This window comes from Lathamus discolor, chromosome 1, assembly GCF_037157495.1.
Source record: "Lathamus discolor isolate bLatDis1 chromosome 1, bLatDis1.hap1, whole genome shotgun sequence".
Classification (NCBI taxonomy): domain Eukaryota; kingdom Metazoa; phylum Chordata; class Aves; order Psittaciformes; family Psittacidae; genus Lathamus; species Lathamus discolor.
The window spans coordinates 72,384,882-72,402,320 of NC_088884.1; the positions used below are offsets into that span (position 1 = coordinate 72,384,882).

Below are 17,439 nucleotides of genomic sequence, written 5' to 3' on the forward strand. Positions count from 1 at the left end.
GCAAACCTATCCTCTCAGGGCTCCCACAAGTAGTTGCCCAGGTTGCTCCCCATTAAGGCTGGCTCTGGATAAAAGATGACTAGTCCTCCTCAGGTGAGAGGTAGCAATACAACAGGTGGGTTCACAGGGAAGTGAGGTTATGAACGATGCTAAAGACAAAGCTGATCAACTCTGGTACCTCAGAGGGACAAATTCAATGTTCTTAGGGTTACACCTAAGCTTACAACCCCACACAATTGCTGGGCAGTGCAATTTAAATTTTATATTTGCAAAAGACCTTTGACTCTAAAACCAATTTGCCAGCATCTCCAAAGTCACTTTTCATTTCATGTGCTTCACTTTACTAGGTAGACTAAATCAGCCAGTGAGCTTACTTGATATGGGACTTCTGCTTACTCATATAAGTTCAGGGTGAAAGCACTTACCCCATCAAATGAACTTCCTTATGAAAATACACATGGACCTTCTCATAAGTAAAATTTACAAATACACAGTGGCAAAGCCATTAAAAAGGCAACTCTCCTGCAGTTCTACAGCAGTAGAGATCGAACGTCATCAAATTTAATGCTTTAACTCATAGCTTTAGTTTGCTCAGGTTTATGGAAAAAAGTCTTCCTGAATCTGGGTGCAAGTTTTATACCATTGTGTGTTCTGAATACTAGGAAAAAAACTCATTAATGGAAGAGTGCCCAGATATATGCCTCGAAATAGAAGACCTTGACAGGGTTTTCCCTTACACTTTGATAAATGTCTCTCTATTTATCTTGAGAGTCAAAGCAAACCAATGGCTGCAGAAACAGTGTTACTTTCATTGATCTTTGTTTCCCTGAGGAAACCAAGTTCACCTGGCTTTATTTGAGGGTTCTGCTCTTACGTTGTATGATGAGTTTTCTGTGCTCCTCCCGTGAGTCCTCCATAGTATAGAGGGTTTGTTTGGTAATGCTATTCAGATCCACATTCCTCCAGTCCTCCAGCATTTGAAATGTGATGTCTGCGCTGTGGATCACTGTTCTTGATGCCTGTAATCGAATCCAATCAATTCATTAGTTCATGGTTTATTAGATTAAAAATAGACTTTATCCCCTTTTACGCTTCCTTAGCTAGGCTCACTAAGTTGATTCTCCTCATGGACCCCCACCCGCCAGCTTGATGTCTTATGGATATTACAAGGCCCTCTAACCACAGCGAACTAACTCCCAAGTAATTTTGCCAACTAAAATCAGGTGCAAGTATTTTGATTGCATCCACCACAAACCCTGATGAACAACCCTAATCTGGTGGTGCTGTTGCTAGTCTTCTCAGTTTCTAATAGCTCTGCTGGTTTTCTTTACCAGCTTCAGTTCGAAACCAAACGGCAACAAGAAAAAGCAGCATGAAAACAAACCAACCCCACTCAGGTTTGCACCCTCCCTTCTCCCAAACTATGAAGGCTCTCATTCTTCCCTCAGTCACATGCAAAGGTTAAAGCTCATTTGTCCCTGCAACATATCGGCTTCTTGGTTGGTTGAGATGCGGGTCTGCTGTTGACAGTGGGGAGGATGGACTGAAACACAAAGTCATGGTCATATAACACACCAGATCACTGGAAGTTAAGCAGAGATGATAACCCACACCAAGGTTATCAGCCTCCCCAAGGAAGTGATGCATTTGAATAGTCCTTCATGTAAGTAAACTGTTTCATCCCAGGTGTGATGAAGACAGTTGTGGTCTCTGTGTCTTGATTTCCTCTGAATCCCTATGGACCTTCAAAGCTCAGTGACGGTCCACCATGTCTGGGGAAAGGTAACACTGGTATCACTGCCTTCACCACTAAAATAATGGAGGAAGACATCTACAAAGACGTCCTTGCAGGAGTGTTTTTCCCTCAGAGCTTCTTCCTGTGGACTTCACCACCCACAGGGGTGTTGGATACACCTTGCAAAAGTGGAGCTTTCAGTGTGACAAAGAAATCCAACTGCCTGCTCCAATACACGGGTAAAACATACATTAACTGAATATGTTCTCCCCCTTTTTATACTACACAGAATTTGGCCTCATGATTTTTTGATAGGCAATTGTGATCTAAACTTATTGATGAAAAACAAACACTGCAGAGTAGGTTTTATATTCACTTGCTATGATTGCAAGACTATTTCTGTTTAAAACCTCAGCAGTTCAACTGTTTGGGTTTTTACTAATTTGCATGATTTATAATATACAATTAGCCTTGGAATTTCTTGTCAGGCATATAGAAATTTTTCGTACTTTGCAATTGACCTACTAATAATACTACCTGCTCTGAAATCAATTGAATGTTTTTCATTTCTTGCCTGGAAATGGACCATCTATTCAAATCAAATAGTGATTTTTTTTTTTCATTAAAGTACCCTGCTGAATTTAATAATCAGGGGTTGCCGGTTGTCTAGAAAAGTGTTTTTTGCTGATTACTTCTTGGCTTTGTAAAGGTGGTCACAATAAATATTGGAGACAGACTGCTAAACATGATCTCTTTCTCTTTGAGTAAAGTCCACCCTACCAATTCATAAAATTATTTCAAAAGTCAGTAAAAATGGCATTCAGCAAACTTAAGTAATGGAAATATTTACTTGGCAGAGATGATTTAGCGATGTCTGACGACGGAGTATTTGTGAGAATCTTCTGGACACTGCAGGAAAAAGAAGATACATATTTACATGCTGTGCTAAATAAAGAAAATTACTTCTGAAATTACTAAATTAAAATAAGGACCAGAAAAATATATCCAGTTTCTTGCATACAATTACAACCACGTAAAGTTCATTCAAACAGCACAGATTTAATCGTGTTTAAACCTTGACCTAAAGCCTTAAATCTGGATGCTCAATCAGTTTTACAGAGGCATATTACAGCAATGATTTATAGATGCTGTGAATAATGAGGTGACAAGAGAAATGTAGAGGACAATGGAAGAGCTTTGCTTGTTCAGCATAGCAAATTTTCTCTTGATACACAAAGGAACTGAAGGCCAGAGAGAGCTATTTAATAGAAAGAAAAATGGTGGTGCAAGAACAAGTGGGCATAAAATAACGATAGATACATTATGTGTGGAAATTAGAAAAGGTTTCCAAGCGTTAATGCAAACAAGTTTTGGAAGGGTCTTTTGACTAGACTAGGAGCAGCTAAAATCTGATACAGTTTCAAGTAGAATTTGATCAGAGTTTGTAAAAGAGATTACATGACATACTAATATGCTATGGAGTAAGATGCCCACAAGGTGCTTGCCAGTTGATGCTCTTAATTTAGCTCTTTCCAAGTGATAAGGATTAAGATGATTTTCTAAGCTTGGAAAATGAACTTAAAATGTTGTGTTATACATCTTTTGTCTGAAATCTGTGACTCGGGAAATGCAAACATGACCAAGGCTTGCAGTTACTCCTGTCAGTACCTCCATTGACTGTCTACACTATCACAAATTCTGATGAGGAGGGATCAGTTGCAGAAGCAACAAAGGCTCATGTAAAAGGTAGGATGCACTCAAGTTTTCCCTTATACTAAAATCACCAAAGACTTGCAGATCTATCCAAACAAGCCTTAGACATAGCCACAGAGTAGGTTTTCCCTCTGTACTCTACACAGAGGCAGTTAAGGCGTAGAGGTTGAGAATGACTAGAAAGTGCGTAGCCCATCTCTTTCTCTCTCCCTATCAGATTGGAAAAGATTTTGCTGTTTCAGATTCTCAATATTTTTGAGCTGACCAAGCTGTGATAAAGCATATTCTCAGTTCTTTGTGTAGCTTTTAAAATAAATTAGTAAACAGTGCAAAAACCCCTAAAATTAGTTGTTCCAACTTGCAATCTGACTGTTCTCAGTAAAATATACACCTAATTTTCCACGCTGATCAAAATAGTTAATCCTTCTCCTAAATTAGTTTTTTTTTTTTTTTCCCCCCTTTAACTTTGTGGTGTGGAATTTAGTGCTCATGAAAGGCAAAGAATTGAGAGCCGTGAAATAAAGCAGGCTTTATCAATAGGTGATGTGCACTGCAGGCATCTACAAAGCACGTCTGAAAAGGACTAGTGCCCTTTCCTGTGGTGACAGGGTAATTTGATCTCCTTCATTTTTAACTCTGGCACTTTTTTGAGTAAGGGCCTCAAGCTGTATTCAAATTGTGCTAGCCTAAAGGTTTGTTTAATAATTTTCTGTGCCTAATATCGTTACTAATGCTTACTTACTATCAACAAAATTAATTTCTTATCAGAATCCACAAGAAAGAAAAAGCACATCATCTCTTTTTGAGCAGTGGCTCATTTCACTAAATGAAATTGGTTCTCATGAACAAGTGGAGACTGTAAGTGAATGCAAGATTTATAACGCTGACAGGGTTTAATTCCTAAAAAGAACACTAGTCTCACTCCCAATTAATTTGTAATCAATGAGCACTGTATACATCCCAGGTTAATACGAGAAAGACTGCGTAATACGTACATTCAAATTTGATATTTCGTAGGTTTTCTGGTAAATCATGGAGAGCTACTTTCAGCCACTCATCCAGTTGCTTTGCAAACTTCCGGATCACCTGTGTCAAACTGAAAAATCACTACATCAGAGCAGGTTTACTCTGTGCTTTATGCTATAAAATCTGTGAACATGTGAACACTATGAGTCAGTTATTCACAGCTCACTATTGTGCAGTTACTGATGTATTTTGGTTTGTAGGCATGAAGAAAAACTTCTGAAAACATTTGCAGGAAAAGGAAAACATGTTCAAAACTTCACAAAGAATGAAATTCTCTGTACTGCACTGCTTTGATGCTTATAAACAATATTCTTCCCTTGAAATAAAATCATTCCCAGTCTATAAAAACATAAAGACATAAAGTCACAACTGTTTAAAGAAGACAAGAGATCAAGCCTTAGGTTTCAGCTCGTCTGTGCCCACATTTATACGGATGCACACAAGTGAAGCAACAACCAGCTATGCTGCAGGCTGGAGAGTGAGTGGGTGATGATGGTGGGGAGGAATTTCCAGGCCAAGCCCACACAGACAGGGAAAGTGGGGGTGGAACAGGACCTGCCTGCTTAACTGCACAGGACAGGAACTCTCCCAGGCAAGTGAGCTTTCTTTCTTCTTCCTTACTACCCTGCCCTGACGGCTCCATCATTTCCTGCTAAACTTTGTAGGCTGCTCATTCTGCCCTTCTTGGAATTACTCGGTGTAAAACTACAGTGTCCAAGAACGGTTGCAGGGTGTTGCGCAGGGGACCTTAACACTTGGTTCTACCAGGCTGAGCTGCACTGCCTCTAGCAATACTAGAGATACACAAGTAAGAGGGGAAAAAGGCAAGGAACTTTGCCTTTCAGCCATGCAGCTTTTTCTGTTTGTACACCTAAGGCGCTGCACAGAGAGCAGAGGTGGTAAAATAAACGTGGCCACAGGACTGCTCTGCTCTATGCAGACACTTTAAGAGGACAGGGGATGGATGACAACTGCGGCACCCACTAAAAAGTGGCTTTTCTGGACAGCCAATATTTGTTCCCAGGAAGACCGTCGGAGGATTCTGGCTGAGTCAGCAAGATTTACTTCAGGAGCTTCCATTGCAATGAGACCCTTCTTCACCCCCTCCAGTGCAGGCTATGGCTTAATAGCCACAATCTGGCCCTTTATATGCATTACAAAAGTCTATATTCACACTCAAGTCTCTCCTTATTTGCTATGAAAGAACTAAGCAGCTTGAGAAAAGGACTGCTGTTCTGTTTAATCCTTCCAGTGAAATAGATTTGGGGGGGGGGGGGCATGAGGTGCAAAGCTTGTAAAAATGTACATGTCTTATCAAGGAAAGCACATGCTTATAACAGGTTTCTTGTGGAAAAAGCACTTTGCCTGTACTTTAGCCGTCACGCAGTGCACATACAGGAGCAGAACAACATCTTGAAAACATTCGCCATGATTAGGGACACCTTTAAAAACTTGAGGGCCAAATACACAGCACCATTAAGGAACTCCTGGAGCAATATTGCTAATAAATTACACAACCTCATGAACACATCAGTCAAATAATACTAATGGTGTTCACATGTACTTAGAAAAATATCAGTTTCCTTATGCTCGTATTAGGAAAACCAAAGGATAAAACAGGTTGACTGCACTCAGTGATTACACTTTTTGCTATGAACTGTTGATCTCCGTCCTGCTTTACCGATATGAACAAGAATTCTTGGACTCACATGAGCTCCAGGTAGGAAGAGAACATCTGAGATCTGCCACATGGATTGAAAAAGTGGATTTAGCTTTGAAACGAAAGAGGCAAATGCTTGCTGATATTATTGAAGTGATTCTAAAATAAACGTGCATCTCTTCTTCGTAGGGTAGTATTTAAGTTAAACCAGCTTGTCCAAAACTTCACAAGCATGATGTTCATGTTTTATACTCCTGGCAAGCAGAATAACAATAGGGTTCCAAGAGCGTATACAGAGACAAATGCTTAGGTTGCAGTGCCTAAATATTCATGTAAGTATTAACAAAAGGAGCAGCCAGGCCAGCTCCTCTTGTCACTGTAATTCAGAATACTGCTATGTTGTTATCCCAGAGTAGCAGAACAATGTCTGAGTGTTCAGAAGACAGCGTGGCACTCTGCAGCCTGCAGACTTCTGATGTTCCCTGGAAGCTGGGATACAACTATTGACTTGATGGTACAAACCACGAAGAAGGTGGTATCCTTTATCAGACAAAAATTAACAAGTTTTTCATAATACAAATCTTGTTAAAATCTGAACTTTTCTTCAGGATCACATCAGGTCTTCAACTCCTTTGAACTGACATTGTGAATTAAACTCGAAACTGGTGGCCGCAAGCAGCTTTCTGAGAACTGGTGCCATTCTAGAGGAAAAGACATGCAGCAAAAACAGCTGAGCTAAAACGTGGTCAGTGCTGCTAGCTATACTGACCTGTCAGGTAATGCTTGTAGTACAGTTGGCATCAAAACTCCAGAAATTGCTTTGTACAGAATTGAATCACAAACTCCCACTATATTCACTACAGTTGAAGAACCCAATACAGGCAGCATATGAGGAGGCATCCCTTGCCAAAAGTGCAGAAGAAAACTTTGAACCTGCAATCATGAGAAGAAGCAGGGATGTTTAAATTAAAATAATCAAAGGCCACAAATACCATTTTCTTTAAACAATCCTGCTTACGTAGCATTTGTTTCAACCCCAGGTGTTGACTGATGGTGTATAACACAGGCAAGGCATATTCCTTAACTAGACAGCCTTATACTGTAACGCAGCACACAATGGGGTAATCAACCAAAGGGTGAGGAGACACTCTGAGTTGGTGCCAGGGTGTCTTTGTGCTACTACAGTAGAGAGACCCATGAGAACCACCGTATTTTTACCTTCCATCAGTGGCTGGTGAGTGTAACTCTTTGGCTTCCACATGTCAAGCCTTTTTCTCTTTCTTTGCTCTCTGTCCCTGTATACAAAGGAATGCAATCTAGGCCTTGGTGTAAGAAGGGAGAGAAGGATAGCACATGGCTTACAGAGGTAAATACACCATTTCCTGTCTTTGTTTCGGAAAGAAACACTACACTTTTGGATTTTTTGTTTCCTCCATTATGAAGGAAAGAGGAGAAAGAATGGAGAGAGACAAAAAAGAAAATGGGGAGGAGATTTTAGACACAGCAAAATATGTTCATTTAGGAAATAAAGGTATTAGTCAGTGAATGATATGGTCAGTTCTAGAGGAGTCAGAACACTGGCATTCATATATGATAACCTTCTGCATGCAATCTGTGCTGAAATGAGTGATCGAACCAGGTGCAGTAAAGAATATTTGCCATTCATATATTGTTGCTGCTCATCTCTTTCCCCAACATTGATCCTGACTCATTCCATAATAAAATATAACATCCTGCTCTTAAAAAGTATTCTGACACTCATCCAGCAACATTTCCTAAACATGCTTCACGTATTTCTTACATGGAAACATCTAGACTGGGTACAATGACTTAAAATACCCTCAGCTTTAAAGCAAAAGAGTATGAGAATTAAACATTGAAAGGAAGAAAAGCAGGGGATTTCTTGCCATTGTTCAGGAGGCAGAATCAAAAGATCCATTTCCTTTGTTTTGTTTTTGTTTTTTCCAGGACCTGGATGTCGTATTTGAATTGGGCCCTCAGCACCTCTCCAGATTTCTTTTCCTGAACTAGAGGCCTTCTCCACAGGTAATCTAAACCTGCTTGCACTCCAGTGATATTTTATTTTTCAGCTCTAACTGCATGCGCTGCCAGAAAACCCTCAAAGTCAGTTAAATATGTAGCAGGTACAAGCCTTTTCCATTTCTAATGGATGGTATCAACTGCTGAGCTGCTGGATGGTTTGAATGGATGGATGAGCTAATGGATGGTATGAACTGCTGTGTGTGTCTTCCTAGCTGCACTTACGTAGAGCTGAGCCATCAAAGACTTCAGTACAGTTTTCTGGGATATCTGGGATTTTGTAGGCACCCCACCACCATGCACCATTGTTAACAGACCAGCAGAGCACCTGCCCTAGGTTTGTGTTGAACACTCAGAAGGATTACTTCAAAGAGAGCTCAGCCCCAACTCAAAGCTTAGAAAAGTGGTCATGGACATACTTCTTTAGTTGTAAGAACTGGATTGTCCAGCATCTTATAAGGGGATATTGCTACCTTAATCCGGCTGGAGAATGAAGAGACAAAAACATTCCCATTGCTTTCATTCCTCTAACTTGCACAGTGTTACGAGATTTAACATTATCGGTCGCTTTACGTACTCGAGTATAGCCATTGTTCATTACTCATGAAAAGGATCTTTCACCACAAAACCATAAGTTTGTAATATCACATTCAAAATAAGCTCTCAGATCCATGAATACCTTACATATCATTAAACTACAACTGTAGTTTCCAACCATACCTCATCAAAGTTTGCTCTTATTACAGTGTCTAGTATTCTTTGACAATGAGTTCTATACATCATAATAAAGGTAGAAACCTGAAAAAGAATGAGAGGGAGACACACAAAAGATCATTCTACTTTAAGAAATCTGCTTTTAAAAATATCAGAATATAGAGAACAAAAAAACAAGTTTTTTTCTTATCTTACCTATACACAATTGCAAAAAAAAAATGAAATCAGTTAAAGTCTAGTTAGATTAGTTAGATTAGCTTTAAGATGAGTTTTCTTCTTAAAAGTAAATTCTCCCTTTGAATTCATGGATTTTTCTATGTCAATGGGGATTCTTCAAATATAAGAGGAGCAAAAAGCCTCAGTGAGATCAAAGACGAGAATGTGGCCCTAATTAGGACATAAAGAACTATAAAACCCTATTCTTTTGTCCACTTTACATTGATACTACACATGTGAATAGCATCAGAAAACTAGCAAGCTCAGCCAAGAGCAGCCAGAGCACTTTTTTCATATATGCAGATAGGATTCTCTTAATTTCTAATCTACAGGGATAAGAAATGCACTCGGTCCCTCTCTGCTCATGGAAGCATCAGAACTGATTTTCAGTTTGTCAAATGTGTTCACATATTAAAGAGCTATAATAGATTTAAAAACAGTTTCCCTCAAACCTCACCTGCTATATGCAATGTAACTTTAATAATAAGTGTGCATGAGCTTTAGACATATTGTATAGCTATAGCGTCAGCTGCCTGTTTTAAGGGAAGACATTTCTTCCTATTATATGAAGTAATTAAGTCCCCCATAAATACAGTCAAAGCATTATTAAACTTACTCTGATTTAAAGTCTTTATGTTTTAGATAAATCTTTCATCCAGAGCAGGGAAAAAAAACACAAGACAAGCTGAGAAAAGATTTCCAAACTGTTACCTTCTCCTCTGGCAGACTGGCTGGCAGATTTAGATCTTTGACATTTGGAAACTCTGGCAGTAATGTTCCCAGTTTGGATCGTGGTGAATACGCCACTGTCTGTTTGGTTACTTCTTTTTTTCCTGTTTCGTTGACCCAGGCTGCTCCTTTTTTAGAATACATCACATCATAATACTGTGAGTTTTCTTTCACTGCAATTCCGTAATAGTGGTACCTGATACATAGAGAAGCATATTTTATGAAGCAGATTGTTTGAAAAGTAAATAATAGAAAATGGGGTAAGAGAAACTGATAATGCCAATGATTTCTACAGCAAAACAAATTGTTTAATAGTTTATACATTATTAATAAGCATTGATTGAGTAGCAGAACATTGAAGTAATATATTGGGCCTCCAATTATCTTTCCTTCTGGTAAAAGTAGCTCTCTTCAGAGTTAATAAAGCTGACTCTGTTGCAGGGCAGGAAAATAATGGACTTGCTTTTTCTTTTTTCTTATTATTAAAAAAAAAAGCATCCTAAAGCTACTTGTTGGCAGAGCTCTGCCGTGCAGCTGCTCCTTTGGTTTAGCAGTAAGCAGAGGTACAGACCCTCTGGACTGACCCTTCTGTTGTTATTTCAGCTCCCTGATTCTCAGACTGCTGAGGGCTGGTTTGATCCCTGAAAAGCTTGAGTCATTATTGCAAATGAGCTAATCAGAAATGTTTCAAAAATTGAAAACACTTTAATGAAAAGAGAAAGGGGGAAAAAAAGCTTATGTTGAAAAGCAATGAACGGTAGGAAATGTACAGTTCAAGTTATTTGCTTCATAACTTAGCATCAACACTGGGTTTAGATCAGCAAGGGATACTACACAGCCCTGTAACTCTGTGCAGACCACAGTGGGGATTACAAAGTGTGGCTGTGCTACAAGAATGGATTGATATCCTTATAGCACGATTTGTTCTACAACTTTATTATAGGTGTTAATAGAAGCACTGATTATCCAGTCTAACTCTTACCTCAAAGCAACAATTTTTAATGGTTACAAAATGCATCACAAAATTGTATTGCTCACGTACTTTTGATTTACCCAGCTTTCCTAGAGGGAATTTTCAATGAACTTCCAGTTTTCTCTTTGCGGTCTATCAAAAGCCTATTGTAGCATGGTGAGACAGTGTCTTCTGGATCCCACTATGGTGGCAGGAGAAGTTGCCATCTCCAGATGTTTGTTGTACTCCCCAGACAGTTAGTGATTTCAGAGCACTCCTAGCAGATCTGTTCACTTGAATAGACTTGAGTTTGATTTAGGCAAAATCAACTGATTTTACAAATGTCACCAATTAAATCAGTGAGAGAGTAGCATCTAAGTGACAGTAGTTTAAACTAACTCAGGTGACTCTTTTTCTCTCAGTGTCATGCACCCACAGATCACTGCATGTGATAATCTCCAGCAGAAAGTGGTGGCAAAGAGCTGGAAGCCCTAATCTTATCTGCCAGAACAGATGGACTGAGAGGAGGCCTGGGGAGTTGAAGCAAACTTCTAGGATGTGGCTCTCTTGCCATGCCCATTGAGGATGATCTTTATTATCCATTGAAAATAAAAGCTGTCTTGAATACAGTGTTAAATAATCCAAGTTTTCCAGGAAGCTTGAAAATCATATAGACAGCAATAGCCAAATTAACTCCAAAGGTTTTCCAGATACCCTTCTCCTTCAGTAATTCTACCATCTCAAATGGCAAAAACTCAATGGTGCAGTTTACAAAGATTATTTTCCAAGCACTTCTCTGTATTTATATCAGAAAAAAACCCCTAACTTAGTTCAATAAACAGGGCCTGAAAGTTTGATCTGTAGAAGAATTATATGCAGACAACACAATCGTTTTTGTGGTGAATAGTAGAATGCTTTTTACTCTCATGGATCCAGTATCTGCAGCATTCCTTTAAAGAAGGAAAGAAAACTCCCTTCACAACATGTAGTTTCCATCAGTTTAACTAACCTCTTGTGTACATAGTTGAAGAGTTTCATACTAAACTACAGAAAGAAATTGGCTTTCATGTTTAGCTGCCTTCTCACGGCTCACCTGCGGTGGAACTGTTTTTAAGCTCAGTGCGATAGAGAACAGCTGCATGCTTGCAGCAATAAACCCAGCTGCAAAAAAAGAAAGCCTCAGAACTGACGACCAAGAGTACAGCACCATTGTAGCTCTGAACTTTGTAATGTTACAAAGCAGCAGTGCTATAAAAAGACTGAAGGCAGAACAGTGTGAAGTCAGATAATCTTATCCACTTCTATGGCCAAATTTCCTTTGGCAGTAGCAGGGAACTGGAATGAAAATCATACTGGCTCACCACAGCTGGTGATAAAGGGACGGACGCGTTAATGCTTAAAGTAATTTCTCTATGTAACACTTAGTTGCAATGCGGTTAGATATTCCTGAAAACAAAACCAGAGCTCTGTTACAGCTGTGCTGCATCTAGCAAGAAGTGTATTTGTTGTAAAGAAGTACAGCGTGCACGTACTGTGTGTGTGTTTATACTTCTTGTATAATATATCCTTTTCATTGGACCCAATGAGAATGCCTCCTCTGTACATTATTTATAATCCTTGGGGTGTTGACCACTGATGAAGATGCAGACATCCTCTTTTGGAGCGGAAGAACTTAATTTCATAACTTACGAGGCTTCAAGATTTGAGTCACTATGATTTCCCTCACAGGAGTAACCAGGAACTCTCAGGGGCCAAGCATCTTGTAGAGCACAACCACCGTGCTTTACAGAAACCCCTTCTTATTTGCTACATAGGGAGCAGAACCATTGCAAAGGTGGCATGGGAGGAGTATGTGACCTGAAAGCCCCTCTGATAGATATAAAGTTTAGGAGAGAAATATGCAAGAAATATTAAGTCTCATTGATTTTTTAACCTCATCGAGAGTAAAGAGACATAATTCTTGAAGATATAAGACACCTTCAGTCAGCAAATCAAGAGCATCTTGCCCCTCTGGGAGATTCGAGACAAGCTGGACCTATAGGAGGAGCTCCAGTATGGAAATACAGCAGTGCTCATTTCTTTAATTACAGGGGAGGACAAGTACCAAAGTTGTAGCCAATGTCAAAATGATTTGATGGCTGACAATGGTTACTCTCATACAAATGCTTCCATAAAGCAACTTGTGCATACTTTCTCTCCATCTTTATGAACCTCCACAGAACTTATATTCAGTGCTAAACCCTCATTCTCTGAGTCTGGACCTGCTATGCTTTCCTCATATGCTGTTGGTCTAGCCCAGAACTTGCACCTGAGAGATTTCTGGTACCTTTATTATGAGTCATGTTATGGTAGCTCTGAATTTGCATTTGGGAAGAGATTTTAAGTCTTCAGTTAGCTGCTTAAATATGGCTGGTCTAGACAAAGAAAGCTGATTTACATAATCTAAGAGAAGCTCAAGGTGGGGGAGAGGACATTTAGTCCCATCAAAGAGATACTGCTTGGCATGGACCACTTGTTAGTTAATTTTAATGGCATTTCTTTTAGCATCTTAATTTCTTTTTTTGTCCTTTGAAGAGTGGGTCATTCTATCTTTAGCATGTATGTTCGATCCTCATTGCATATTTGTTTCTCAGCATTTAGCAGTACTGTGTTTATAGGTTTTGTTTTGAAAGAGAAACTTTGCAGGCAAAATTTTGCAAACACGCTGCCCCAGGTTTTCATTTCCCCTACATAGTTTTCCACTTTAGATCTATAGGGGCTACCCTTAGACAGCCCTGTAGGATTCTTTGAAAGCTAACCAATAAAAGCAGACTTCTATCTTATTTTTTTAGGAGGCTTATGTTTGCCATAAAAAGCTCCAAAGCTCCAAAGATCCAGCTCCACTGGAAAAATTTAATGGAGTCCACAAGCAGAAAAGAACGTATAGAAACACCACTGTATCCTCTTTATAAATTGTTAGAATCACATATTGTCAACAACTGGTAAAAGTCAAATACCCCAGGAAGTGCATTCTTCTTTCTGAATCAATTTTTCATTCTGGTATTAGGATGAACTGTACCATCTTTTGGGTAAGGCAATAAATTAATTCCTTGATCACTTACGAGATACATTGGATTTCATTTACACAGGAAAAATGGTGGTTAAATCCAGGTTTGCAAACAATTTCGCCTTAGGCCAACGTATGTTACTACCTAAATTCCAGATAACGTTCTGCCACCTGTCCTCTAAACCGAAGCATGATGTTAACCAGCTGTGATTTCCGAGCCTCCAGCGGTAGCTCCATTGCCCCTGAGTGTGATTGTCCTTTACATTGTGTAAAGTGAGTTGAGATGAAAGACTTTGTAGCAACAATATGGAAAATAACACTGATGAAATCAGTAAAAGGCCTCCACTGGACTACCTTTGCAGGATCACCACTGAATCAATAAGACAATGTAAAGACTACAATGGAACCTCCATCAAAGTTGGTGTTTAAGTCCCCAAGTGGACAAATTATTCCCTCATCTGATACTGCTCTATTCAGTAAAGCCAGAGCCAGATGGGGCCCTGTGTGAGATGATAATAACACCATACACTGCTTACTTTGATTGGCCTCTGGTTCCAAGTCTTCTTGTTGTTAGCTGTGGAAACTGTTGCCTTATTATCTGCAAGTAAATAGAAATAGTATTAGGAAAAATGAAAAGCACACTTACTAGTAGCTAATATAGACTGCTAAGGCAGAACAGCAGAAAAACTATACTGCAGCGTCAGCAAAATACATGGCAGGAGAAATCAGAAATAAAGGTGTTATTTTTTTCCATAACTGAAAGAGGGGGTAGACTTTAGAATTCAGCATAATTCCATTAACTACAATTGCATTACCTAAAAAAAAAAAAATAATCAAGAATTACTGGAATAAATTTCCTAAAAAATCTAAGGTTTGTTTTGCCTCTAAACTAAGAAGCATTATGCTTAGAATTTGCTTACTATTTATTTATGTCAGTTTGCAGGATCAGCAAACTCGGGTTTGCTGCAAATAGAGGAAAATCTCCTTTTGAGAGTGTTGGAGGCTACAGTTCTCTAAAGACCTTCACAATCCTGCCATTAAACACTCCTTTTCCTGAAAGATGATTCACTGAATAGACTTTGGTATTTGACAGGGGCAACACTTCTACCAGGGAAGACTCACTGTTGTGCTTGCAAAGAGAACTTGTAATCAATTTATCCTCTGTGGAAAACAAGTGCATCTCAGAAACAGCAGGGTATCATCGAGAATCTGGACTCTAGCCTGTCAGCAAAGATTAAAAGAACATTGCTACTGTAAAACAAAACTTCTTTAGTGCCAGACGCATTTAAGGAAACGGATTAATGAATGCAGATTGCGCCTTCACTAATCAGAGCCTCTGACAAGCAGACTAGTACTGATGAGAAAGCTCTGCGGGGCTCAGCACCTCATAGGATTGAACCCGATTCTCAGTGTGATCTGCCGTAGGAGGAAAGCTCTTCTGGCAGAACAGTCATGCAAGAAAGATTTCAGTAAGCCCTGAAGATTCACCTCCAAAAGGAATTTCTTCCTCTTTAAATTTATAATCCATTTTAACTGTGTTTTCATCAAATAAATCGCTACATGTTTACTCTTTGGGGCAAATGTCAATTAATATTAAAGGAAAACAGGCATGCAAGAAGAAATGTAACTGTTCAACTAGAAGAAAACGTCAATTAAAATTGATTAAATAATATGGATTTTTTTTTCTCCATTAGCCATTTTGCCACTGTGGTAAATATTTAATCCTGATTGATGACTGAAAGCTCTGGAACACGTATTCGGATCAAAAAGTGCGATATAAATAAAGACATTACAATGTCATATATTTGACCATTACTTCAGTATTTTTTATTTAAATTTCAATTTATTTTTTTAGCAAATGTACAATCAGCCTCTCTTTGTATCGTGTAAAAATTGACCTGCGGTGGTTTCCAAGAGCTTTGCACAGTGTGGCTGATGTCAGAAACGCAGCATAGACTCAGAGCCGCTAGGTTGTTCAGCTTTAATTTCTGGAGCAAAACTTCAGCAAACAGTAAAACACTTTTGTGGAGCTGTGAAAGTTCAGCCTAGCTGTTTGATAAATGAGCAGACAGGCAAGCAGCCCTTCTTTCTTTTTTTGTATGGATTCAATGAAGCCTGCCTAAAGAACACCACATGCTGTTCCAGCTACTGATCTAACATTCCGCAACATCTCAGCCTTCCAAATTCCCTTTAATTACACATTAATCCCACCCCTCTCCCTTTCATTTTCTGCAGACAGGGTTGGGGGCTCCACAAGGCTGTGGGAAAAAAGGCAGTGTTGAAGAACTTCTTTCTGAGGATGAGAGTTTTGGGTTAGGGGATTTAAAAAATAAATATTTCCTCCTTTTTTGGTGGTAGTTGTCATTCAGAAAATGCCATTCCTCTCCAAAATTGGATTTTACAGCAGTAGAATCGAAAGTAAATCTTAATATTAGAGATACTTTTACCTTATTTTTTCTTTTGTAACAACATAAACCCGTATTACTTTCAAGTCTTTCTAGTAGTGATGAAGTGTCGCAATGCACACTGTAAATGCTATTTTATGAACCACATGCCATGGGAGTTCCTGGGATTTAAATAAATCAGCCAATTTCTGCATACCAGGGCAGAGGTGATCAGGAAAAAGAGAAGAATAATGGAGCAGTTGATCAGATGATCCCTTTTTCTTTTCTTTGTTTGTTTCTTTTTTAAACCCAGCACATTTTAAACAATGAAAAACAGCTTCCAAAATGCAGCTGAAAAGTATTCAGCACTTCAAATATTCTATATCAATAATTTAAAGAAAAAGACAATAATCTAGCAAACCTTTGGAATAAAAAAGTCAGGACTTTTGACCTAATGCTGCACATGTAAAGTGTGTATAACATGGCATACTCGTGCATGGGTGCTCGTACACATGAGCATGGGTACTTGTGTTTGCAATAAAACAAGTCAAGTACTAAACGAACTAGCTGTTCATATAAAAGTTTATATTCAGCTACTTTTATGCAAATCCCTGTGCAAGGATATTGCCAAAGGGAGTGAGGTTTCCGCAAAAGAAGAGATGAAGCCGGATCAGGCAGGACAAAGTGGAGTTCACTGTGTGCTGAAGTCAATCGCAAAAGCAGAGGGCCCAAAATGCTGCTCTGTAGGGTCGTGCCTTCAGCCTGAAAAGTCACCCTATAAAATACATCATCATCGTGTTCCAATTTATTAACTTTTAACAACCTGCAGACGAAATGAGTTTATTTTACAGCTGGGTGGGGAAGGAAGGGAGCTACTGTCAGACATGAAATTTCAGGTTTGGGTCTAAAAACCAAGTTGGATCATTTTCCATTCATCACTGCAATGGAGTTGCACAATCAAATGGATCAGGACCAGACCATGCAGTTTGAGCTGCTTTCTGAATGGAACCCAGTCCCTGTTCTCACAGCTGTGCTGGCTTCTCAACAGAAGCAGTGGTAAAAAGATCTCATGGGTGGTACCAAGGGAATTTTGGAGTGGACAGGCTTCTTACCATTGTCCTTCAAGGGGACTGGAATTTCATCTCATACTTCTCCAAAGTAACCACAAATCCAGCTGCCCTATGAGATATGCTAAGTAAAAGGGTACAGGTTTTACTGTTTTCC

At 39.2% G+C, this 17,439-nt stretch overlaps 1 protein-coding gene across 1 annotated transcript in view; it reads right to left on the reverse strand.

Moving 5' to 3' along the window:
• The window catches only part of RFX4 (regulatory factor X4), a 66,412-nt gene that overhangs the window by 35,299 nt on the left and 13,674 nt on the right, over positions 1–17,439 (reverse strand). Inside the window, exons 3-9 of the mRNA XM_065665128.1 lie at positions 14,368–14,429; positions 9,816–10,029; positions 8,895–8,972; positions 6,904–7,067; positions 4,444–4,544; positions 2,586–2,644; positions 875–1,019 (exon numbers count right to left, since the gene is read on the reverse strand). Coding sequence (XP_065521200.1) covers positions 875–1,019; positions 2,586–2,644; positions 4,444–4,544; positions 6,904–7,067; positions 8,895–8,972; positions 9,816–10,029; positions 14,368–14,429 — 823 coding nt within the window. The remainder of the gene's footprint in view (positions 1–874; positions 1,020–2,585; positions 2,645–4,443; positions 4,545–6,903; positions 7,068–8,894; positions 8,973–9,815; positions 10,030–14,367; positions 14,430–17,439) is intronic.